General features: G+C 43.7%; 1 protein-coding gene across 1 annotated transcript; it reads right to left on the bottom strand.

Annotated features, from left to right (window-relative positions):
- Positions 1 to 7,581: 7,581 nt before the first annotated feature.
- PPARD (peroxisome proliferator activated receptor delta) lies at positions 7,582 to 26,270 on the bottom strand. The gene is made up of 7 exons (XM_085855865.1): positions 26,134 to 26,270; positions 25,569 to 25,746; positions 24,517 to 24,655; positions 20,568 to 20,767; positions 15,838 to 16,029; positions 12,635 to 12,878; positions 7,582 to 7,980 (listed from the first exon to the last, which is right to left on the bottom strand). Exons 2-7 carry the CDS (start codon positions 25,737 to 25,739, stop codon positions 7,733 to 7,735), a joined length of 1,194 nt encoding a protein of 397 aa, XP_085711991.1. The 5' UTR covers positions 25,740 to 25,746; positions 26,134 to 26,270; the 3' UTR covers positions 7,582 to 7,732.

Genomic DNA, 26,270 nt, shown 5'->3' with positions numbered 1-26,270 from the left:
TGTTGATGAAGTTCTGAATCCAGATCCGGATACGAGAATTATTTAACTTTTAAAGTGATTCTTCAACTTTGAGAGATGGGGCCAAAAACGACATATAGCACGATATCTCAAAATGTATTGGACCTGATATGTTCGACTGGATCAGACATTGCGTGGCGAAGGTATGCACTCTACCAGGTGCCTTTCTAGTTTAAGATGTATTTCTCGTTGTTTTATGCATTAGCATGATCTATGTCATGCTTATATTTGAATGTATATAAACATGAGTGATTTTATGAGTATTTTACCACATATTGAGTAATTACACCTTGTCATTGCCAAAGTTTTAACAGCACCACTCCTACTCTTCACAAAGTCTGAGTCAGAGCCACACCTGTAAAAAAAGTTTTCACCTGTCTTTTGGAATTATGAAGAAATCGTTATCATAGACTACTGGCTTCAGGAATTATACTAACTGCGACACATTATTCTTCAACGATCAGGAATGCCACAGGAGAATAGAGGAAGAGGCATTGAATGCTCAGTTGAATATTTTAGATTTTTTCGATTCCCAAAGATGTCATCTCGGCCTCACCATCAGCTTACATTCCAACTGCAAAAACAGCAGAAATGAGATTCAAATTCCTCTTTAAATTCTTCCTAGTTACAAGGTCGTTTCCCCGCAAACTATTTCCTGTTTCCAGTCCAGAAACAAGATATCCGTGGATGTGCGTTTGAGGTTTATGAAGATGTCAAAAATACTTTGCGAGAATATTTTGAGAAACTAAGAAAAGCCCTTATAATCCATGGGACTTGCTTGAGAAATATTGGAAGACGTGTAAGACCTTAAATGGCAATAAATAAGCCTTAAGGGAGATTATACTTAAATACAGAATTCCAACTATTACACAATATGAATACATTACAAACAATCCCATTTTAACCCCAAATAAATTTTGAAGCTCTGAGATCAAATCATATTTATCTTCATGTTTGAAAAGATAGGATACAGGTTGCTGTTTTGTCAACTCGATGGAACATCTTTTACTGTGCTCGCTCCCCTAAAATATCATATTCAAAAGTAATTTTTAAAAGCTGTTATCAAAGGAATTTTGACACAGGAGGCCATTTGACCATCATGATTGCGTCATATTAACATCACACCAATACGGGACTTTTGAAAGGACTTAATATGCACCAGAATGCTCGGCACACACGTGCAGAAGCTCCTAGCCTTGAGGTTAATTGGGGCATCCCTAACGTATGTCGTGTGTGGGAGATAAGGATTGTTACCGAAAATGACTCAAAAAGCTTCCAAAACAAGCCGAAAACACTTTGAAACGTACCTGGAAGAAAGGGGTATGCCTCTGCACAATGAAAGAGTTGGGGGGAACTTATGAACACTCATCGAAAAAGCTGAGAGCTTGCAGCTCCCAATCCTGCAAACTCCTGAGGACATGGACCGGTGCAAGGCCCGAAGGTTCGTATACGAGCACGTTCTACCCAAACCTTCGACGATACCTTGCAGTGAGTGGACTTTGAACCTTGCATGAACACAATGCGTGTTTATATCCACTGCCGCTGCTCGCTAATTGTATTAACAGGAAAAGGTGGGAACTCGACACCTCTCATCTACAGATATTTCTCGTATTTTCATATATTTCCATGAGTCCGATTTTCATTTATGAACAGAATCATTATGATTAACCATATTGGAATTCCCACTCTTTTGTGTAAATGCTGAAAATCATGTTAAAAAGATGATTTGAATTACACATTTTGTCCAAGCATCACCAGGTTAGAAGTGCCTGTCGAGCATAACCGAGTCACTAAAAACACACACTAACAAATCATTTCAAAAGTGACGTATTGCTTGGTTATCTCGTTCACCTGAAATTATCCTTCGTTCATCTAAATGCTGAAGACTATTGTTATGTTTGTGGGGGTAGATGGAGGAATTTCATAGTAAAGGTGGGATTGTGTCGTATAGCATGGTCCGTGGATGAGTAGGAGACATCTCAATGTAATTAAGTAGGAAACTGTTAGCATAAGTGTTACCACACGGGATGGGGGTGGGGGGGTGGTGGTGATGGTGCGGTGTTAATTTGATTGGGATTAAGGCCAAGTTCCCCAGTATGTTATTCCCCTTCTGTGACTTTTCCCGAAGTTTTTTGTATTACAAATCAGCAATGGACCATTACAACCAAGCTGCATGACGAAGTAGGAAGAAGCCCCGCCTCCAAGGGTGGTGGTGGGTGAAGTCACGCCCCTGAGGCTGATGATTGATGGGCATGACGTGAGTGGCAGAAAGAAGAGGAGGGTGTAGGAGGCAGGCGATCAGAGAGGACGGGAAAGCAGCTCATAGTGAGGAGGAACGCTTGAGTGCGGAGTGAGGGACGCAAGTGTTCGAGAGAGAACAGAGCAAGGAGATGGTCTGTAAGAACAGGGCTTTATGGCTGGCTTTCCTTTGATGCATGAAGAAGACAGCACGATTCTCGTATTCATGCTGAGGAGATTTGTCTCGCATGGTGAAGCAAGACGCTGGCCATCGACTCTTGGCTGGTCATCTGAGAGACGGGCCTCGAAGCCTCGTTTATGTCACTGAAGGGGATGGCGCCATTCGAAGCTGCATTGGGTCTCTGAGCCTTGGTGTTGAATACCGTTCTCGAATTGCCTGATGTACCTTTAAACCCGCTGCGAGAGAGTGACCTGGCGATATTTTACACACGTCTATACGTGTAGGACGAAACGCCTCAATTCCAAGTTCCATAAAGACCATCTCTGGACCAAGCTAAGTGCCAAAATAAAGGAAGGATTTGCTTTGATTTTGTTTTCCCTTGTCTGGGTTCAAGTCTGTGTGGAGGAGCCTCGATTTAGACTTTAGGATTAATTTATCTCACGTGTTATTATATTCTGATTATTGTTCCTTGTAAATATTTCTATTGTCACTAAATTCACGTGTTTATTTCAAGTTGTTCTGTCCGTTTATTTGTCGCGAGGTTTAAGTATAAATCCCCTTTGTGCTGTGCATCAATCCATCCATGCCTCCGCCATTGCGCCCTGCCCCTCCCGCACGCATTATAATCTCCGAGATCAACGTGGCCACCTCCGAATAAGGAAGACCACTCGGCTATCCGGGCTGGCGGTGTTAACCACCCGTCCAAAACAAATTGGATCATGGGGATTAACCTGGACCGCCAGCACCACAACAAAAATATATGTGTATATATATATATATATATATATATATATATATATATATATATATATATATATATATATATATATATATATATATATAAATAAAAAGCTGGTAGGCGGCGATAGGTCGCCGAGCATGGAAACTATAACATATAGAGCAAAATGGATGTCATATAGTGGATAGGGAATCACCTTAAGATTATGCATATCAAATCTCATCCAGTTCCAACAACTGATAACTACCCGGTATCCATTTGAATGAAAAGTACTGAAAATGCGGTTTGAAATAGGAAATCCCCAAAGTTCGAGGGGGTGCTGTGGGTGAACAAAGATCTAAATCGAAAATCCAGCTCGATCATTTGTGCACAATGTATTCCAGATAATTAGTGTGAATTTTCATGACCATCTGACCATAACCCGAGGAGGAATAGCATTTGGCACGAAGGCACCTCCAGCTCTCGCATATTATCGATTTTTGCACTAATTTACCTTTGACCCCTGACCAAAGCAAAATCGGTCAATATGTCCCGAGGCAAAGTTGTAGTACTCATTGAGTACCATGAACCTGCAAAGTTTCATTCGTATTGATGCACTCACCTGGTCGCTAGGGGGCCTTCAATTTTCGCGCATACCCTAATTGTAGGGGGCGCTGCGGGTAAAGTGATCCATATATCACAAAAACCGGAATATATGTGATAGAGCATCACCTGTAGATCATTCGTGCTAAATTTCATAACCTGACGTGGGATAATGGCTTTCGGAATTGATTTCGCGTGAACGGTACCGATTTTGAAGGTTTTTCGGCTGTTGCTAGGGAACCAAAGCGTCCCTAGCAACCATCACAATTTCCAAAGCACGAGGTCATCAGATGTACCTTCCACCCGAGTTTGGTCAAAATCAGCCCACGTTTACTACCAATTATGCTGATGACAAACGAACAAACATCCAAACAAACAAACAGACCGAATTACTGACAATAAGGGTCGCCTATTTTGGTGACCCAATATATATATATATATATATATATATATATATATATATATATATATATATATATATATATATATATATATATATATATATATATATATATATATATATATACATCAACACATGTGGAGTGTGACAAGCACTCTGCCAATCCCCATTGAACACAGTCCACACCAAAGCGTTGTCTCCAACACAGAGGCGTCAGCCTGGTGACTCTGTCAAACAGACAAAGATGATATGGTCATCATCAGCTAATCATAAAACGGAACCACCGCTCAGGATTTTGGGCTCATTTGCCCTCATCAGGATGGCATACCGATAAATATCTGAGATATTAATCTGAAATATCTGAGAGAGAGCTGATTGGCTATTCCCTCCATTCACAGGTGAGAGATGTGGTTGTGTCTTTCTTTATTTAATTATATATCTATATATCTTTAAATAATATACATATACACACACATACTTAATATATAAAACTATTTCTAACCACTGACTGATATTAAAGATCGGTACCTTCCAGGTGAGATAGAAAGCTGAAATTTTGCATGCCGGTGGACATCAAAGCCAATAGACCGGGGAGGGGGGACAATCACAGAACAGTCAGCAAACATCCGTAAAGGACATATAAAGATTTGAAAATAAAAAAATAAATAAACAAAGAAAAATCACAGAACCGTTGGAAAGCATCCATAAATGAAGATGTATATATACATATATATGGAAAATAAAATGCAGGTGAGCGATCCGAGAGAATGTGTAAGCATACCTTGCTAGTATATATATATATATATATATATATATATATATATATATATATATATATATATATATATATATATATATATATATATATGTAATTCCTTTCACTTTTTTGTGCACAAAGTCAAGGCTCATGGAAGAACTAGAACACAGCAAAAGAAGAATACCATCATAGAAAGGAGGAAACGGCAAGATAGCGGGACATGTGCGAGAGGACATTTGGAGGAAGAATGGGCATGGGGAAGAATGAGATCAAGCAGAGGGAGAGGAGGACACAGGGGGTGAAGAGTTGGATGATAGCTCAAACACAGCAAGAAGAGGAAGGGGTAACCATGGATGAAACTCAAATGGGACAAAAAACAAAAAGGAGGATGAGGAAGAGGGGGGGCACAATAACCTGGAAACTAAGGGGGTCGGTTCATGAGGTCGTTCAAAAAAAAAGAAAAAAATCTTGTAAAAAATCGCGAGTATGGATCGGGGATCACCCGAGGGACAAACACCGACACATTTTTGCAGATGGGGTGGGGGCCAACATGGTTGTGGGTAAAGAATGAACAAACACAACCAACACATTCACTTTTTGATGAGACCCTCTTGCAGACATCACAACCATGACACATGTATATCTAATCACCCCTCCATAATCAAAGTTACCTACCAGTCCTACTCAATACTAATGCAACTACATACTATTATGCTGAATAAAATTTTATCTAGAAATGTCAGAAACCTGAAAAAAAAAATACATCATTTGTGCCATAATTGCATGAAAAATGGCAAAACCAAAGAGAAAAAAAAAAACCCAAAAAAAAACCAAAAGGGGAGGCCACCAAAGGAGGCTTTTTATTAATGTCCTCGAGACACTTCCAATGACATCTAGACAGTGCATTTTAAAGGTAAATGGAACACAAAGACTTCCCTTTAAAGTCTACCTGCTTTAAAAACAAAACCTACCGATTTCTATCGTCCACCACTTAACCAAACCCTCATATTCACAGACGAGCCGTCAAGCGCCTTCACGGCATTGCGAGCAAGCGGAGCTGCAACTATTATGCGGATCAACTCCACAACCTTGAAATGAACCAATATCTCGAGTTCTAACTTCTTCTACACCTGGGGCACGTTTGCCGGTGGAGACGCACGAAAGTGATCGCACAAAGTAGAAAAAAGTTTAGCAATCCTATATTCAAGTAAGGCATAGGCTCATGTTTGTAAACACCCTGCACATTGGTTGATCCATCATCCGGACTATCAAGTCAATTAGGAACAAAAAACAAAAAAAAAACAAGATGCAATGGATGATACGGCATTAATCGATGAACGTCTTTGCTTTTTGCTCATCGTTCATATGCAAAATGAATTCACTCAGGAGTTTTACTTCCTGCGGTAATTTCTACAGCATATAGTTTATAGAAGGAAACCATTTGTTCCACATGCTTGCCATACTTGCACAAACAAATAAGGGCAGGCCGATTTAATTGGGAATGACAAACAATGGATCGCAGAACAGTTGCTGGACTACCAGTTTGTGGCCTATTCTTCAGATCACAGCATTTTGGGATTTCATTCGATTTACCAGCGGTTCCGAACTATTGCTGTTATTCCCCACCGCTCGAACCACCGAGTGATATTAAATGATGATCAACTCATCGAGTGTTGCGAAGAGCTTGATCACTGAAATTTGCTTCAAACTCGCTGTCCGCCATCTTGAATAGCCACTGTAGTTTGGAATTATGCTAAAACAATGGAAATGTGCAAGGAAGTCCAACTATAACGTTTCGTGTCTGCAGTACACATTATCTACAAAAGGTGAGGAGGCTTTACTGTGACGGAAACACTCACGGATAATCTTGGTCTTCTTTGATATGCAGCGCAACGCTGCAGCCTGGTGGTGGCTTAACAGTGTAGGCGACTGGCTAAAGATATCAGGGTCTCGAGTTGAAGTCCTTGCCGTGGCACTGAATTAACACCAGGTGGGTTGACTCAGCCTGCCACCCTTCTGAGGTCGGCAAAATGAGTACCAGCTTACTGATAGGGGCACTTCCAAATATTATGCAACCACCAGCCGCAGGCTGCATACGAAGCAACAACAAAGCACAAGACCATGGGGGTAGCATCATTGGCTGAGGGTGTGGCTGTGCTGCTGATGCAATACCTCCTATGGCCGGAATTTGGAATTTGTTCAGGGTGCTGGTGATACCTTGCCTACTGTTCCCAAAGGACATCGAGGGTTCTCACGACCACCAACTAATGCCGACAGATGGGAGGCTCAGTTTAACATCGTCCAAGGGACGGCACACTGATGAATCGCATTGCCTCTGAAACACCGGGATGGCAGGAGCTGGGTCAGGATTCAAACCCAGGCTTGACAACTTAGAGACGAGTGTACGTAACTCAAGGCCATCCTGCCAGCCTCTCACAAACAATGTATGGAATCAACAGAACGTTGAGTGAGGTTATGCTAACCACCGTGGGGAGCAAGTAAAAGCTGACATTTTGGGCGTTAACCCTTTGTTGAACCGTTTTTCACTCCGATGAAGGGCTCACGCCCAAAATATCAACTTCTCTTTGCTTCCCCACAATGGTTAACATACCTCACTCAATGTTCTGTTGATGTCATCCATTGTTCTACCTGTCCGTTGACGCAGACCCGGATTTAATCCGGATAATACTCGAGGAGATTAAGAATTCCAGATAGTCAAGGAAAATACTTTAAAATACTGACGGTGGAAAAAGAGAATTTTGTGAATTAATTACGAAGAGCATTTATTAATGCTTTTTTTTTTTCTTTTCTTCTTTTTCAGTACATGTCCTCATAAATCTCCTGTAACAGTGGATGAAGAGCAAAAGCAGCGTCCGACTGTTTGATGGCCACCACTACATCGGCATGCTCCGTGACGAGTTGTCGCAGATCAGCCATTTTCTGCAGGGCATGTGCGAGCAGACGTGGAGCATCAGGGTGGTTATTACGTAGGTGGAGGTGAAAGGCCTGCAGGATTGAATCTTGGAGTTCTTCAATCTGGTGAGCATCCAGTAGCCCAGGCCGATCTGATTTCAGGGAAAGTGGCGTGGGGGTGAGTAGAGGGAGGGATTCGGAGTTAACGACACACTTGTATCGATTTCAGGCATCAGGAGGTATTTTTTTTTCATACAAAAATCGAAACTCAAGGAAAAGAGAGCAAAAGATAGCTCAACAGAAGGCAAAAATGATTGAAAAAAAAAAATCACCCAAAATTAACTTCATTTTCATTGCACAACAAGCGGAAGAGAATTTGCGTCGCCACCACCTTCCGAACCCTTGAGGGTGTGGTGGCAAACAAATTAGCTACAACCTTTATATTATGACGCAATTAGTCCCCCTGGCAAGTTTGGTTGAGATTGGATGATTAACTACCGAATGCATTAGCCACAGACTTGCAGAGACAGACATATTGGACGCGAAATTGCGTATTTTAGTGCGAGGACAGGGACCCCGACTGGGCCACTGTGTTTTGCATGGGGCCTCCAAATGACCACTACGAGTTAGGATACCCAGTCCGCTAAGGAGAGGTCATGGCTGACAGTAAGGTTAAGATGTTTGAAGACATGAACCTTTCCCCACTAGCTGATGAAACACTGGAGAGACAAGGTAAGAATGTGAGATGTGCCTCAATTGAAGAGGATGTTCCCCATGTCAGGTGAGCATCTGATGCTTTACAAGTTTGCTGACCGTCATGCAACTGCTGCTGAAGGCAGAAAGCTTGGTGAGCAGAGCAGGATGCCAGACAGTGTCGGAGGCCTGTGATATGTCCAGAGACACAGCCTCGACCTATTGATTAAGGTCCATGGCCCCAATCACAGCGTCATATCCAAAGGTCGGTGACTGCGCCAAAATCTGAACATACAGTATATGAGATCAGGACTTTTAAAAAGAAGAAAGAGGTGATATTGGTTGGCCAGATGGATTCCATTTTGATTTTTTCATACATCGTCGAGGCTCGTATGAGAGCTAACACACAACGTGCAAAAGGGTGGCATGAGACAAGAGGGGTGGGAGAAGGAAAGACAAAACACTGGGGGAACAGAGACATTGGGAGATCTGTGGAAGAGAGCAGGGATGGGGCGGGGAACACGAGGTATACAAGATGGACACTACACGGACTTTCAGGACCTTTCATAACAGGGAACTTTCAGGAAGGAAAGCAGGGAATTTGAAGGAGGTGGGTTTGGGGTGGATTAGCGGGGGTAGTAAAGATTGTGGTTTTTGGATGGGGAAAGATGAGAGGTGGTGGTGAACAGCTGTTTTGAAAACCTGGATGAAGGAGTAGGATTGAAGAGAATGTGGGAGTTTGTTCTAGAGGTGGGAAAGAAGATGAATGAAGGGGGGGGGGGTGGCGGGAGGACAATCAGAAACACAGCAGGGGTGGGGGCGAGACCGGAGAGGAGACGGCAGAGCACAGAAAGACCACTGAAGAGACTCAAAGATTCAGCCTCACCGCGGTAAATACCAATGATCCTAAATGCCTTGGTTTCCACAGCGTGAAGTTGAAAAAGGTGAGAGGCAGGAGCACCAGCCCAGAGGGGAGAGCAGTACTCCATCAAGCTGTGCAGGAAAGCTTTGTATGTTGTCATGAGCTCAGGTGGGCCGAGGAAGGACGTTGCATAACTGAGGATTCCCAGTCGGCGAATGGCTTTCGAAGCCAGCTTGGAAATGTGGCTTTCCCAGGAAGGATTATGACAGATAGTGAGACCCAGAAGCTTGAATGAAAGGACTTCAAGAGGATTGTTGAGAAAGTAGATGGGGGTCGAGGGGGGGGGAGGGGGATTCCAGATGGTCCTTTTGGAGAGACATAATGAGAGTGTGAGATTTGTCAGGATTGAAAGACATGTTCCACGTGTTGGACCACCTTGTGATTTCCGTTACACTTGGGATGAGAAGTGATCATAAGCTAATGGGCCAGGAGGTGATTGGATCTGCTATTTTACCCTTTAGGTGTATGGAAGTGATATTGGCTGTTTTTTTTTTTAAAGAACACTCGGCATGCCTCCCGTCACTTTGCTGACAGGTTTAATCAAAAGACAGCATGTTGTGCTTCACAAACATATTGCAGGTCTTTCTGTGAGTCTCAAGGAGGATGTAAAATGAAGTGAAACGCTCAAAAAAGGATCTTCAATAACATGTGATTGTTGTCATTAATATGATGATGATGATGATTATTATTATTATTATGTGCTCATTCTGTGTACTTTTATGTATTATTCTTTTGCTTCAAGAAGTCTTACTATATTTTATTTTGTGTGCTCCTCCCGTGTCCTTGTAAAGAGCTCCTGTTGTGGTGGAATACGTTGCCGTTGGAACCACTAAATTAAAGCTCAAAGTCTCCTTCTTCTCCCTCAATCATGGAAACACGGGCTTTGAAAACAGGTCAGTTTGTGATGAAGCAAACTAAGAATTTTTGTTCCAAGTAAATCTGTATTATAAATGGAGCTGTGTGTCTGTTTGTCATGCTACAACTTGAGAACGGATCAGCAGATTGCAATGAAACCAATGATGGTAGATTCAGGGAACTTCAGGGAATGATGGTAGATTTGGGAAGCAAAAAATATATAATAAAATAAATTAATAAAAGGAAGGAAGGTTTGTGTTATGGCCACATGTGGTGATACTGCAAACGCCAACCTCCAACCTCTATCTTTGTCTGTCTCTCATAACCCTCTTTCTCTCTCTCCAACATCTTTGTCTCCCACAACCCACCTTTTCCCTCGCCCCCCCTTTCTCTCCAACATCTTTGTCTCCCACAACCCTCTTCCTCCCTCCTCCCCTCTTTCTCTCTCCCCCCTTCTCTTAATATTCCTGTCAGTGAAGCGAGTGTATAGCTAGGCCGGTATCTATACACTGTCTTGTATTTTTACCATTAACAACAACATTTTTTTTGTAGCAATTATGAAATGATTGGTATTCCCATCAACAAAGCCATGGATATTAGAGGCTAATCGATTATTACTTTTCAAACGGTACCATTTGTATTATTGTAGGACAGCAGAAACTGTTTAGGATAGTGTTACAGATGGGGAAACTCTTGGCTCCTTTATATATCAAGAGAGAGAGAGAGAGAGAGAGAGAGAGAGAGAGAGAGAGAGAGAGAGAGAGAGAGAGAGAGAGAGAGAGAGAGAGAGAGAGAGAGAAAAGAAGAAGAAGAAGAAGAAGAAGAAGAAGAAGAAGAAGAAGAAGAAGAAGAAGAAGAAGAAGAAGACAGAGGAGAAACAAGAGCTTTGGTGGTGGACCTGAGAACATGGGCAATGATGCCATCTGAGTCCGTCGCAGAAAACAGAATTTCTCCTCTGTCCTGAATGAAAACTCAGTATCCAGAAGGAGGCTTGTCTTTAAGATCATTGGAATCTCCCATGATGAAGCTGAGTCCATGGGCCTATCACTTCACCATCGCAGACAGGTTGGTGGTCTTTCTGTTTACTACGGCCTCCTTTATTGTCTTGCACCCTCTACTCTTTCCATGCTTTTTCCTTCCACCCCCCTTGCCCCCAGGTTTATGGAGGGCATACACAGTCCACAATTCCCCCCTTCGAGTGAAACTGCTTAAATCCAGGATCACTGCTCACCTCCACTCATTCGTTTCACTTTTTTCCCCACCTGTGAACCAAGTTTGACATTCTCTTCAATCTCATTCTCACCCCCAGGTCTTCAACACAGCTGTTCAACACCATCTCAGATCATCCCCAATCCAAAACCATGATCCTTTCTACCCTCGTCAACCCCACAACCCCACCCACCGCAATCCCTCATCATTCCAAATTTCGAGTTTTCCCTCCTGTATCCATCTTGTCCACCCCATGCATCCTCTCCTGCCCCCCTCCCCCCAATGTTTGTCCAAGTCACCATCTGTCTTGCCCTTCAACTCTGGTGTTGGTGCCCCCCCTCCTCCTCCTCTCTGTTGTTCCTTTTGTTCTGATCCATTCAGTTTACAAAACTAGCTCTTCCATGAGCCAAGACTATGTATACAAAAAAGTGGGAAAATTGTGGTTGGATGTGAGGTGGGAAGAGAGGGATTTGTTAGGTACATGAGCTTTGTTGGTGAAAACAGAAGAGTAAAAGACTAGTTTTGGTATGTGTCATTGGCAGACAATTTCAATCCACTGAAAGCTTATTATATACAAAGCTATGCTAACCACCCTGGGAAGCAAAATGAGGCTGCCATTTGAGATGTTGTCTGATGAAGGGCTAATACTCAAAACGTCAGGAGTTTTGCTTCCCATGGCAATTTCCACTTGATAAAACCGATCTCTCGAGGTGAACACTGACTTCTGACATGCTGCTTTTTCACGAGCAGAGTCTACATTAAATTAATAAAGGAGGAACTTCGATGCAGGAGGAGGTGGTTTGGCCGATCAAAGTCTGCACTACGATTGCCAACCGATGGTTGTTTGTCCGTACTTTATCCCTTTCAAATGCTGAGCATCAGGAAAGGAAGCAGTACGACTTAAAGTGTTTGGTCCGACTCGGCTGGGGTCAGATTCGAAGCAGGACCTTGCAGACGCTCAAACCATTACGCGACCGAGTCTTGGACTCTCGGTGTGATATTTTCGTGTGAATGCCAAATTTTAATACGGATCAAAATTCTTGAGAATGAATCTGGATGAGCCAATTAAGGATCATCAATGTGAGCACAGCTTTTGACACTGTAATAGAAAATACGACTCGGCAAACCTCCACAGAGGATGATTGCAGCAACGAAGAGGGCGAGATCACTGTCATCCAGTTCCAGGGTATTGAAGCGGGCTGCAAACTCGAACTTCGGTTCAATGACGCTGCTGTAGGGCTTGCGCAAGGTTTTCAGGAATTCTCGGGTCACGAAGCTGTTGTTCGTCGCGACTAAGATTCCGTCTTTGTTCATGTACGCCGACCACAGCGTGAACATCGCTTCATGCACCCCGTACTTCAGCAGTGTTACCTTGCAAAAAAAAAAGATCAGACATGCTGTTGCTACGTGTCTATTTATATAAAAAAAAATTAACTTGACCATTGTAGCCCAAGCTGAAGGGAATTACGGTCATCATACATTAGGTAAGCAAAGTTGTGACAAAATATACTTGCCTTCACTTCTGGCACCACAAAATCACAACAGTGCAAACAAGAACTAGAAACAGCAATCAGAGATTGCAGACCCTCGCCAGGACTTTTTTTGAGTGGTGTATTTTATAGGTTTGAGGGTAAATCCAATATGGCCTCCTACCATGTGACCTATGATATTGTTACGGCTGTGGAAATTTGCATTACACCATAAAGGGTCCTCAGGTGAGATATATCGGTAAGTCCATGTGTAGTTAGCCCAAACCCGTTGTTTAGAGGGAATATATGTGATCCATTCGGGCTGCGATTCTTCAGTTAGCCGTTTTTCTTTTGCTGTCGTTATTTTGGTGCAAGAACAACAACGAACATCGCCACAACCAACATCTCAACGATCACGCCATTCACTACGCGACGCCAACAATCACGCCATTCACACCACGACGCCACCTTCCACAACTACACTACCACTATCTTCGCCACTCGTCATTCAACAAGCACCGTGCGGTCACGATCTCCGCGGGACAGAAGAAAAGATCAGAGTGGCAGCAGCAACAAGGGTGCGAAGGGGCATCTCCCGCCTAAAACTCCCGCTTTAATATCTCCCACCAAGATTTCCCGCCCAAAACGCCCGCGCAAATATCTCCCACCCGAATCTTCCTTCCCTCGTCGTCCTAAGTGAGAAAGGGAGAGGGGGTGGCGCGTCCTCTCCCGATTGGCGGATGCGCGGTGTGACGCGGCCGGGGGAGGGGAACGCCCCTCTTCGAGGAATTTCTGGAAGCGTCTCAAAGGAATGAGGAGCCAAGAACGGGGCGGGGCATGGGGTGGAGCGAAGGGCGGAGCCCGACCCTACAAAAGGCGTGGGCGTGGAGAGTCCCTGGTCGTCGGTTCAGTTGTCCCTGAATGAGAATTGTCGAGAGCTGTTGGAGAGTCCCTGGTCGTCAGGTCGGTTGTCCCTGAATGAGAATTGTCGAGAGTTGTTGGAGAGTCCCTGCTTATGGTTCGTTCGTTCGGAGGAAGAGGTTGAGGTTCTGTTCGTTCGTTCGGGTCTGGTCGCGGTCGGGTGAAGGTCGGCGAATTGGCGCAGGTTGTCGAATTGCCACAGGTTGTCGAATTGCCACGGGTTGTCGAACCTGGTCCCTGGTGATTGTTCCTGGTCGGAGGGTCGTTCGGAGTCGGCGCAGTCCCGAGACCCCGCTAGTGGGACGGAGCGCCTGCCATCCCCCCCCGCCCCCCGTCCGCACTGAGATAGTGGCGAAAACCCAGCCCATTCCCCCCAAAACCCCGTCCGAGCTGTCGGGCGGACGACACGTGCAGGCGCGTGGCACGAGCCCAGTGTACCACGACGGAGGGACTCGGAGTTGCGGTCGCCAAGGGCTGGATGACGCGCTCAGGGAAGTCGCGACTTCCTTTTATTTTGGGGTTTTGTGTAAATGTCTGTGGGTGGCGCCAGTCTTGAGAAGTAGAACTGTTTTAAGTGTTGCCCTGTGAATTGCCTTATTCGGTTGTAGATCTGCGTTGGTTCTTTGCTTGTGTTTTTCTTTGCATAAACGTATACGTGTATTGCTTTTGTTCCTCTGTTTTACTGTAATATACGTGCCTTCCGTGCTTCCGTGAATAAATGTGCTTGTCCGATTGCTCCCCGTTTTGCTTCGTCTTTTCCTTTTATTGAATCTCCATCTTGCATCACGTAAGGGATTGGTAGTGGGTTTAAAACGCCCGGTAAATAATCTGAACCGTCAAGGTCAACGATAACTCCGCTCGGTTATACCTGTAGCACGGAACTAGCCGCTTAAGCGGTTCGTGACCGGAGTCGACCTGCGGCGTGGTACAACTCCTCGGTACGCTATCCGCGTGGGTACTTAGGTAAATCGACCATTCGGTGATCGGACCCTATTTTGCGCGGGTAGAATGCGGACTGAGTTGTGGTGAGGTTAAACCCCCACCCGTGACTAGCTCCCAGCGTTGTTCCGAGAGGGTCACGACTGAATTGCACGTTCGGTGGGCGAAGCGGCCGCTATTGGTTAAAAGCGGTCGTTCGCACGCCGGCGGGGCGCGAATTCACAACAATAACATACGTGTGAATGTTTTGTTCCTCGTGGACAGGCAGTCATACGTGTAAAGTTTCGCCTCGATTTGTTCAACCACTTCATAGAAGAAGATTTTTGAAGGTTTTATTAAAACAATATGGCCGCCGAATCACATGACCGATGATGTAATCATTTTTTCCCCCTGTGGACCATTTTATCCCAAGATGACCCTCAAAAATGTTTATACTGATCAGATGTGGCGTTCTACATATGTAATTATGATGTTATCACAAGGGCACCTATGTCATCATAAAAAAAAACAAAAAAACAAATCGCACTCATTCCCCATGAGGAGTACTTGCCGTGTGCCAAGTTTCAATTTTTTCCTTGGTACGGTTTCAGAGATACAGAGGTCCAAAGTTTTTCCGTTTATCCAATATGGCTGCCACACCACGTGACCCATGATGTCATTATAACCCTGAAAACATTCTACATGAGTAGTCGCATCAATGGTGAAAATTTCGTCCCAATCCAACAAGCGGTTGCGGAGAAAAATACGAAACTTTTGTGTGGACAAACAGACAAACAGACAAACAGACAAACGGACCCAAATGCAATCCCCTCTCCTTTGGCGAGGGTAATGAGAGCAACAATCACAGAGCGAGTAAAACATTTCAAACCCAGGTGAGGCAGATCAAAGGTGATTGCCCAAACCTGAAAGCTATCCTGCCAGCCCTCATCACAGTTCTAACATTACAAACTGACAAGTGTTATGGATAATGGGTGATGATGTATGATGAGTGTTGCTCTTACTTGGTCATTGAGGTCCAGACTTCCAAAACCCGGAATGCTCTTGGCAAACTCGGTGACTTCACAGATAGCTTCGACAGAGCGGTGCTGGTAGCGGTTAAACATCACCAGCTCGGCCTCTCGCTCAATGTTCCACTTTCCCAAGAAAAGCGACTCGGCGTTTTTGAGCGACTCCATATCGTGGATGACCACAGGCTGCAATGGGAGATGGGAGATGGGAGAGGGGTGGTGGAGGAAGGGTAACTTCAACAACCAGGGCAATAGAATTAACGATCTACACCACATAAACACAAAATGTGCGTAAAACAAAACACTGCGGTTAGAAAACACAAACAGTTGGTTGTGATGCAAAACATTTTGAAAGGGTGAGGGTGGAAGATGATCCAATTGTTTACGCATCGAAATTCAACTTCATGGTCATGTGTTCATTTTCAATGCAAGTTTGAATTTTCCTTTTCAAAGATCATTCTTCCTGTTCATGAGTAATATGTTTCATGACATGCTGAAGCTTCTCAAATAAATAAATAAATAAATAAATAAATAAATAAATAGAGAGCAAGTTCTGGATAATTAAAGAAAAAAAAAAAAAAACTTTGCAAGATGGGTCAAATGAATGTCAGAAACACAAATTTCCGCTTGTGGCCTGCGGCAAGAGGAACTGCCAGCAACTGTGACAGTGTCAGGGAGGGCGGCCAATACCTCACGAGAACATGACATCTACCACGTCTGGCTTTCTGCAATCCCTCGTGCCAATGCCCCATCTTATAGGTCATAGTGGTCAAATGAACACTCATCGTATGAGCAGTCATATCAGCCGAGTACTTCTCAAAAAGATGACCGAGAAATGAGAAATTTCTCAATGACCTTCTTTAGTTGCTTCCTTCTTGCTTACGTATTGCCATACACGTCACGTACATACATGTCCAAATTCATGTTCACTCGATTTGAGCTGGGTTTACCTGTTAGTTGGTAATTCCGAACCAGGACACAGTGGAAATTTATTACTTGGTGGCAGAACCAGCACACGGTGGCAAATTAGAACTTTTTGGTCAAGGAACCAGCACATGGTGGCAATTTGGAATTTGGTCATGGAACCAGCACATGGTGGCAATTTGGAATTTGGTCATGGAACCAGCACATGGTGGCCATTTAGAATTTGGTCACGGAACCAGCACATGGTGGCCATTTAGAATTTGGTCATGGAACCCACACATTGTGGCCATTTATAATTTGGTCACGGAACCAGCACATCGTGGCCATTTAGAATTTGGTCACGGAACCAGTACATGGTGGCCATTTGGAATTTGGTCACGGAACCAGTACATGGTGGCCATTTAGAATTTGGTTGCGGAACCAGCACATTGTGGCCATTTAGAATTTGGTCATGGAACCCACACATTGTGGCCATTTAGAATTTGGTCACGGAACCAGCACATTGTGGCCATTTAGAATTTGGCCACAGAACCAGCACATTGTGGTCATTTAGAATGTGGCCATGGAACCAGCACATTGTGGCCATTTAGAATGTGGTCATGGAACCAGCACAAGATGGAAATTTATAATTTGGTCACAGAACCAGCACATTGTGGTAATTTAATATTGTTCAAGGAACTGGCATGTGGTGGCAATTTATAATTTGATCACAGAGCCACCACGCGGTGGCCATTTACAATTTGGTTGTGAAACCGGCACAAGGTAGCAATTTGGTCGAGGAATTGGTAAATTTTGTCGTATTTTATTTTGGAATTGGTAAATTTTGCCGGCACACAATGGTATTTTAAAGTTTGGTCGCGGAATCAGCACATGGTGGTAAGTTGAAATTTGGTTGCGGAATCAGCACAAGGTAGCAATTTGGTTGAGGAATTGGTAAATTTTGTCAATTTCAAATTTGGTTGTGGAATCAGCACATGGTGGGATTTTATAAATTGGCCACAAAACCGGCACATATTGCCAATTTAACATTTGGTGTCGGGGAAACGGCAAATGGTGGCAATTTGGAATTTGGTTGCGGAAACAGCATATCGTGCCCATTTGGAATTTGGTAGCGGAAATGGCAAGCGGTGGCAATTTGGAACTTGGTAGAGGGATCGGTAAACGTAAATTTATAATTTGGCTGAGGAACGGGCACACGGTGGCAATTTAGAATTTGTTTCAGGAACTGGTAAAGAGTGGCAATTTCGAACCTCTGATCAGTCACTTCAAGGCAGCTGTTCACCACTACCTCAGGTCACATCCCCTAACCATACTCCTGTTACTTTCCACCCCAAATGACCCCATTACCAAGCACTCCCTTTTTACAGGTTATTGTGATTTTTTTCCCCCTCAACCTCACCTCTTTTTGCTTGCTCGTTCCTTTACTGTTTCATCCCCACTTTCCCCTTCCTCTTCTTGCTGTGCTTCATTCACCCCCCACGTATCTTTCTCTCCTTCCACTTGATCTCACTCTCATTTCTACTCTGCTGTTGGTGTTTCCCCCTTTCCATTTTGTACCCTTCCATTCAGCTCTCGCTCTTCCCCAAACCTTAATCATTTATATGGAAACCAAAACAAAAAAAAAACTACAGCGAAGTTGGTGTGCCATCGCAAATCCCCACACTTACCATCTCAAACAAAGTTGAAAGATGGCAGGAAATTCCAAGAGAAGTGATGCAATATCAAATTTTGAATTAAAAAAAAAAAATCAAAAAAAAATCTTCTGTTTTGACCCCTGTGACCTTAAGTCCCCACTCCATGGGGAATGAACCGGGGGTCAATTCTCAAAAATGGTTACATATTTCATGGGGTCCTCAATGCTGATTGCATACACAAAATTTCATTGAAAAACAATGCTCAAAAATGTGCTCATAATTGCATTTTTTTTTTGTTTTATGACCTTTTGACCCCACCCCAGGATCCCAGGGGGCGTGGCCAGAAATTACACTGCTCTCGCACCTTCTTGCCATGTGTTGATCATAATTACCAAGTTTGGTGAATTTCTGCACAACCAGTTCGGAGATATCCATGATGGACAGAGTCGGCTAGACAAACAGACAGACAGACAGACAGACAGACAGACAAACAGACAGGCAGACCCAAATACAATACCCCCCCTCCTTTACCGTTATTATTTTTAATTTTTTTTTAAATTTCAAAGCGGGATTAAAAAAAAACACAAAAAAACCCCAGAACATGGTTGTCTAACGCCTGATGTTGGTTTAATGGCTAGAGTCATGGGCTTGGGATCTGAGGGTCCTGAGTTCAAATTCCGCTTGGCTGTTGAATTAATACCAAGTGCGGTTGACTCGGCCTGTCATCCTTCCGAGGTCGGCAAAATGAGTACCAGCATGCTGGAATACCGTGTCGGAGTGGCGACCCGTCCAGGATTGTGCCCAATAACCAAGGAGACTGCTTAAGCAGCACCAACGCTCTGCACAGAGTATGGTCCCAATGGATGGATGGTTGTCTGCTCATTTAGTTGTAACAACGTAATACCAACCTCTGAAAATAGCATTTATTTTGACATCGTCATGTTTTGACGCTTGCGGCGTGTTATGATAGCAAGTGGCTTGCTTGCTTCAAAACATTCAAGCCAGCACTTAAACGGAACAGAGTGTTGAAGACCGCTTAACGCGGTGGCCTCCAATCGTGGCGCTCAAACAAATGCTGCCCGCACCGTCATTTTCAAATTTACTCGCTACTCTTGTGCCAACTTCCCCAAACTAATCGATTGTGTCGGCAGAAGCTATAGAGGGTACAAGGAAGAGGAAAGTAGAGAAATAAATGGGGAGCCCACCCTGCCAAGCTTATCTATGGATCTTCCACTGTGCATGTTTGGGAGAGTGGTTGGAGGGCTTTTGCATGTTTGTAGATTTTCAAGAATTCGGATGAAAGGTGGAAGTACCAATAAAAGTATGACCTGCACATTTAAATATCGGCCTCTCTGACAGCAAAAGTGAAGATGTAGCCACCAAAACAATCATTTAGTGAGCAGATCATGGCTGCAAGTTGCATCCTTTAGTGTGTTGCTCGTGACTGCTGGTGAATTCCCTATTTCTTTAACTAGGCCTTACCAAGGACAACAACACTGGAGCAGACACAGCAAGGCCTACATAAAAAAAAAATATCGAGAAAGAGAAACAAATGTGAGAATGACATGGAGAGATGTAGATTGCGATGGATAAAAATGAGAACATCGACAAATTCGCACCAGATATGGATATGTGGGAGAGAATTTACGGATCAGAGGAGGAAACGAATGGATACGAGGCGAGACAGATAGACAAAATAAAAGATGGCACGTAGAGAACCCGTGTACACGTCACTAGCAAGAGCAGAGTTTGGTGGGGGTAAGTTTGAGCTCGTTGCTCCTTCTCCCCTCACTCCCACCTACCCTCACCTTGTACTCCCTCCTCGATTCTCTTGTTCACTGAACTCTTTTCCTTTTAAATTGCTCGCTACAGCATGAGCATCACAGTCAGAGCCCTCGAGTGCAGATGCTCAGGCTCAGATGATGACCCAATAACCATTGCACATTGAAGGACGGCGAGCTATGGTCCTAAAAGCCATCTTGATGATCATCGAGTTTCAATACCTACGAAACAATATGTTGGAGCTTAACTCATCGGGTAGCTGGGTTAGTTAAACAACCGGTTTTAGGAATCCTCAATGATCCTTACAATGATGACCCGGAGGGTTGAAATTAATCCATTAGTAGTTTCATGAAAGAGCCGAATGAAGAGTTGGTCACAGCTCACCGATTGGCCCGCCCGGCCGGTTAAGATCGCTCGGGCCTTCTCTTTTGTCAGGGTGAAGTTGTTCAGGTATGCGGAGTACACGAGTCTTGACAGGGATGCCAGGTTGGCCTCATGCGGCGACTGCTCAGTCTGCTTGCCCGTTGCGAGCTCTGCGATCAAGCGCTCCTTTTCAGCCTGCGGCATCCGTCCGAACCTGATGGCTGCAAGTGGTAGAGTTCAATTTTAAAAACCAACTTCAATCTTCCTTTCATTTTGGGGCCATCTACACATTACATTGGGGAACGTGGGAGGAAACCAAGGAATTCTTAACCAGGTCGATGCCTGGTGGGACATTTCGTCTGTCATTTGCCATTAAAAGAGGAGTGAACCTCAGGGTCAAGATAGACTGGATCTTTAGGGGATACAAATAAAGTCTGATTGTAATTTGGAGGTGTCGTTTCACATTTCATCATTGGAATCAGCACTTCCTGAACTCAGGCCGAGCACTTATAATCACAGTAATAATAACTGACATCCGAGCAGCATCAACTTGACTGTCGATTGCTGAACCCAAAAATGTCCTATAAAATCCCAAATAAATCCTCTCAAAAGAAGGATTAGTATTACCAAAAGTAAACACGACAACAATTCAAAGATGAGAAAACGTTTCCATTTCTTGTGAATGACATCATGAGAAAATTTGACTCATAGTAATGAGAAGTGCTTCTCAAAATGAGGGTTTAATGGTTATGACGTCATTAGTGGCTTAAAAAAAAATAGTGCTATTCGGTGCCGAGGAAAACGACTGAGATGAAATCAATTTTGTTCGATTTTTGAAATATCAATATCAATTTATTCAGAGTCTTTATCTTCTGTTAACTACCACAATTATTCCCACGTTATAGACCTCGTGACATGGACTTAGAATCAAACTTTTCCCTCTCCAACTCCGTAACTCCGACCGGGTTTGCTAGGACTCCACGTCCCCCCATCCATCACAACTCCAGATCTGCACAAACTCAAAACAAATAATACACAGAATTCTCATAGTAGCCCAAACCTAAGAAAGCACAAATGGAAGTGGTCCAGTCTTTCAAACTGAACTACTGGGCCTCACCACCGGTGATGACCTCTCCTGGAGAGACCATGTATCAAAGCTCCTCCACTTGTTGCCTTCAAGTGTAATGAAATTAAAATTCTACAAAGTTCTGCTTCCCACTTCATGATCTAGTTGCTGAAGTTTGTTTTTTCGAAGTCTAAACGAGTAATAAATTTTAAAAAAAAGCACAGGTATGAGTATGACATACCAGCAGATATCCACCTGAAGAAGGCGCAACACCAGGTGGATATCGTGCTCGTCGAAGCTACATCAGGGATGATTGGACTTGAGGACTTCATCGATCAAATAAGTCGGTGATACAAAAGCCACAACAGATTTAACAGATGAGGAATGCAAAAGCGACATGAAACTTGTGGACAAAGAGAAAGAAAGATGAAAAGGTAAATAAAGGGCAAGAACGAGATGAAGTGCAAGGAAAAGGAAGAAATAGATTTGTACCCAAGTCACGAGCATTGGAATGATCATGAAAAAGATGAAGATGTGTGATTGAGGGAGATAATCCTGGAACTCAAAAGATGGTCAGAGATGAAGGGGCCACCAACTGGTGTTGCTGACTCGCAGTGGTCTTCATCCATCTGGGACTGGATGAAGATCGTAACACTCCTGGATAGAGACCACTCGGCGGTTGAAACGTCAGACCTGAACCTTGCCTGCTGAGACACTACGCCAGCTGGTGGTACAAGGTACGGTCGGTGGCTACACTAGTTAGTGGTACAAGTTGCAGTAGTTTGGTAAACTAGTTAGTATAATGAGCTACAGTAGTTCGGTAAACTAGTTAGTATAATGAGTTACAGTAGTTGGCTGTACAGGTTGGTAGTGTAAGTTACAGTAGTTATCCTATTTTATAGTACAAGTTATGGTAGTTAGTTTCACTAGTTGGTAGTACCAATTACAGTACTTGGTTACATTAGTTGGTAGTACAAGTTACAGTAGTTGGTTACACTGGTTGATAGTATGAGTTACAGTAGTTGGCTACACTAGTTAGTATAACGAGTTACAGTAGTTGGCCACACTAGTTAGTATAACGGGTTTCAGTAGTTGGCTGCACAGGTTGGTAGTATAAGTTACAGTAGTTATCCTATTTTATAGTACAAGTTACGGTCGTTAGTTTCACGAGTTGGTAGTACGAATTACAGTAATTGGTTACATTAGTTGGTAGTACAAGTTACAGTAGTTGGTTACACTGGTTGATAGTACGAGTTACAGTAGTTGGCTACACTAGTTAGTATGACGAGTTACAGTAGTTGGCTGCACAGGTTGGTAGTATAAGTTACAATAGTTATCCTATTTTATAGTACAAGTTACGGTAGTTAGTTTCACTAGTTGGTAGTATGAGTTACAGTACTTGGTTACCTTAGTTGGTAGTACAAGTTACAGTTGTTGGTTCCACTGGTTGATAGTATGAGTTACAGTAGTTGGTTACACTAGTTAGTATAACGAGTTACAGTAGTTGGCTGCACAAGTTGGTAGTATAAGTTACAGTAGTTATTCTATTTTATAGTACAAGTTACGGCAGTTAGTTTCACTAGTTGGTATTACGAATTACAGTACTTGGTGACCTTAGTTGGTCGTACAAGTTACAGTAGTTGGCTACACTGGTTGATAGTATGAGTTACAGTAGTTGGCTACACGAGGTAGTATAACAAGTTGCAATAGTTGGCTACACTAGTTAGTATAACAAGTTACAGTAGTTGGCTGCACAGGTTGGTAGTATAAGTTACAGTCGTTAAGCTATTTTATAGTACAAGTTACGGTAGTTAGTTTCACTAGTTACAGTACTTGGTTACATTAGTTGGTCATACAAGTTACAGTAGTTGGTTACACTGGTTGATAGTCATACGAGTTACAATACTAGTTACAGTAGTTGGCTACACTAGTTAGTAGTATGAGTTACAGTAGTTGGCTGCACTAGTTGGTAGTGTAAGTTACAGTAGCTGGCTACACAAGTTGGTAGTATGAGTTGCAGTAGCTGGCTACACTAGTTGGTAGTATGAGTTACAGCAGCTGGCTACACTAGTTGGTAGTATGAGTTGCAGTAATTACACTATTTTATAGAATGAGTTACAGTCCAAGTTACAGTACTTGGTTACGCCAATTGGTAGTACAAGTTACAGTAGTTGGTTCCACTGGTTGATAGTACGAGTTATAGTAGTTGGCTGCACTAGTTAATATAATGAGTTACAGTACTTGGCTACACAGGTTGGTAGTATAAGTTACAGTAGTTACCCTATTTTATAGTACAAGTTACGGTAGTTAGTTTCACTAGTTGGTAGTACAAGTTACAGTAGTTGGTTACACTGGGTGATAGTACTAATTACAATATGAGTTACAGTAGTTGGTTACAGTAGGTAGTTTGTAGTGTAAGTTACAGTACTTGTCTGCGCTAGTTGGTAGTATGAGTTACAGTAGTTGCCGACACTAGTTGGTAATTATAAGTTACAGTAGTTGGCTTCACAAGTTGGTAGCACGAGTTACAGTAGTTAGTTACATTAGTTGGTTACACTAGATGTCAGTACGAGTTACAGTACTTGGCTACACTAGATGGTAGTATGAGTAACAGTAGTTAATTACACTAGTTGGTGGTACAAGTTACAGTAGTTGGCCACACTAGTTGGTGCCCATACCTTCAGTTTTGAATATGGATCTTCCCAACTGCAAACCGTATTGTGTAATCTGTGAGAAATGGTTGTGTACGATAAGAGCACTTCCTCACTTTGTAGTGTTTGTGAAGTTTGCACACCTGGCTATACACACAACGATCCTCCCGAAGACAACAATCCCCAAGAGGAGTACTGTGCAAGGCCAACATTTTAGGGAATGGTCTGACCGAAACTGGAAGGGAACGCTCACCGCTGTGGGACATTCCCACTCGGATGCACTTCTGGAAGCGACAGAACTGGCACTTGTTTCGGTTCTTCTTTTGGATTTTACAGCTGAGGTTGCATTTCTCGTACTGTAGTTTCATGCGGACGGTGCGCCGGAAGAATCCCTGCAGAGAAGAGCCGAGGAGCAAGTGGTTAGTGGGACAACATACAGGCAAGGGGTCTTGCGCAGCACCATCGTTGTCATCATACTATTGTCTCAAGAACAGTCTTACGAAGTCAAGGATTTTACTAATCGGTGATGCAACTCATTTACAGATCTAAGAATCAGTGGCGGACATTCGATGAGGGCCACAATCCTGGACGTTCCATCTCCAATTTGGATCGCGCAGATATGCTCACACGTGATGTTTACGAGGAACTTTGGCCAAATCAGTTCCAGATGAACATGTCGGATGATGTAGCAAGAAAGTTGGATAAAGGAAAGGGGGGGGGAGTGTGGGAACAAATGGAGGTCGTACAAGAAAGAAAAAAAAAGATTCTGGTTTTGAACGAGGTATTCTAAACAATAGTAGAACATCGGAATGAACCGTGAAACCTGAAACAAACGGGTAAAACAACGTTTAAAATTAAAAATAAATAAATAAATAAATCCAGAAACTGCAGAAACACTGAAGTTACTCGATAATGTCCACAAAATCTATGAACTCCAGGATCGCTTAAAAACAAATAAATAAATAAATTTCCCCAAAAATGTTGATTATATTTGTGCAACAGTAGATCGGTATCCTCTCCATAGACTAGTAGGATGGCTTTAGAGGTACGCACACTCGCCTAGGTTCGAATCCTGACTCAGCTATAAACTGTGACCCCAGTGTACATCCCTCGGACGGAGGTTAAACTGGAGTCGAAGATTGTTCATCGTCGACCATGGTCTGTCAAGTAGGTGGTGGTGAAGGAACATTTGGGGTGACCCTTGCACTGAGGTCATGCCACGTTCAACCGCAGACCTTGATACGGTAAACACTACAGGTAGTGTCGTCGCTCGAGGCGGAACACCTGTGTCACCGTCGTGCGTACCTTACACCCCTCGCATGCGTGGACCCCATAGTGGAAACCCGACGCGCGGTCTCCGCACACCCGGCACTCCACGGCCAGAGAGGCGGGCCGAGACCCGGTCGGCGACCCGGGATCGGGCCCCCCCTGGCTCTGTGATGAGGGACACCAGGCCGACGGCAGGCGATCTTGCATGGCGAGCCTGCGGGGGAAGAACAAGACCGTCGGTGAATGTGACGTCACAATCCGAGAAAAACAAATGAAACTTTATTATTTATTTATTCAAAATGAACAAAGCGCTCTCTCGGTTTTGCAGCATTTGCGTAAAAGCGAGCGATGGTGATTCGATCCGGCTGTAGGATCAACGGGTCGTCACAATGACTATCTATCTCTTTCATCAAACTTTAAACCAATACACCTGGAAACAGGTAACTTGCAGTTAATGTTCCCCAGACTAACTAACCAAAGACCGTTTTACTCTCACGAGAGATCTCGTTAACTGTAGTCGTGAAAACCTCTTTATCCATCAACAAATGGAGGGGAAAAGTGGGAATTGTGGGAATTGTGGGGAGACGCGCGTGATCGGTACCTTGGGTTGACGGGTCGTGTGCAGTCCGGCAGTCCGTGAAGACAGGTGGTGTTCTGAACTCCCAGGTTCGCCGAGAGAAGGGCGAACACCCCCGGTTTAATGCTCCAGGCGAGGCGATAACCTTATGACGTCACGGC

This window comes from Eptatretus burgeri, chromosome 2, assembly GCF_056783735.1.
Source record: "Eptatretus burgeri isolate ZD-2024b chromosome 2, Ebu_testis_v1, whole genome shotgun sequence".
NCBI classification, from domain to species: Eukaryota; Metazoa; Chordata; class Myxini; order Myxiniformes; family Myxinidae; genus Eptatretus; species Eptatretus burgeri.
The sequence above is the reverse complement of the archived record's forward strand: the minus strand, read 5'-3'. Positions and strand labels throughout refer to the sequence as shown.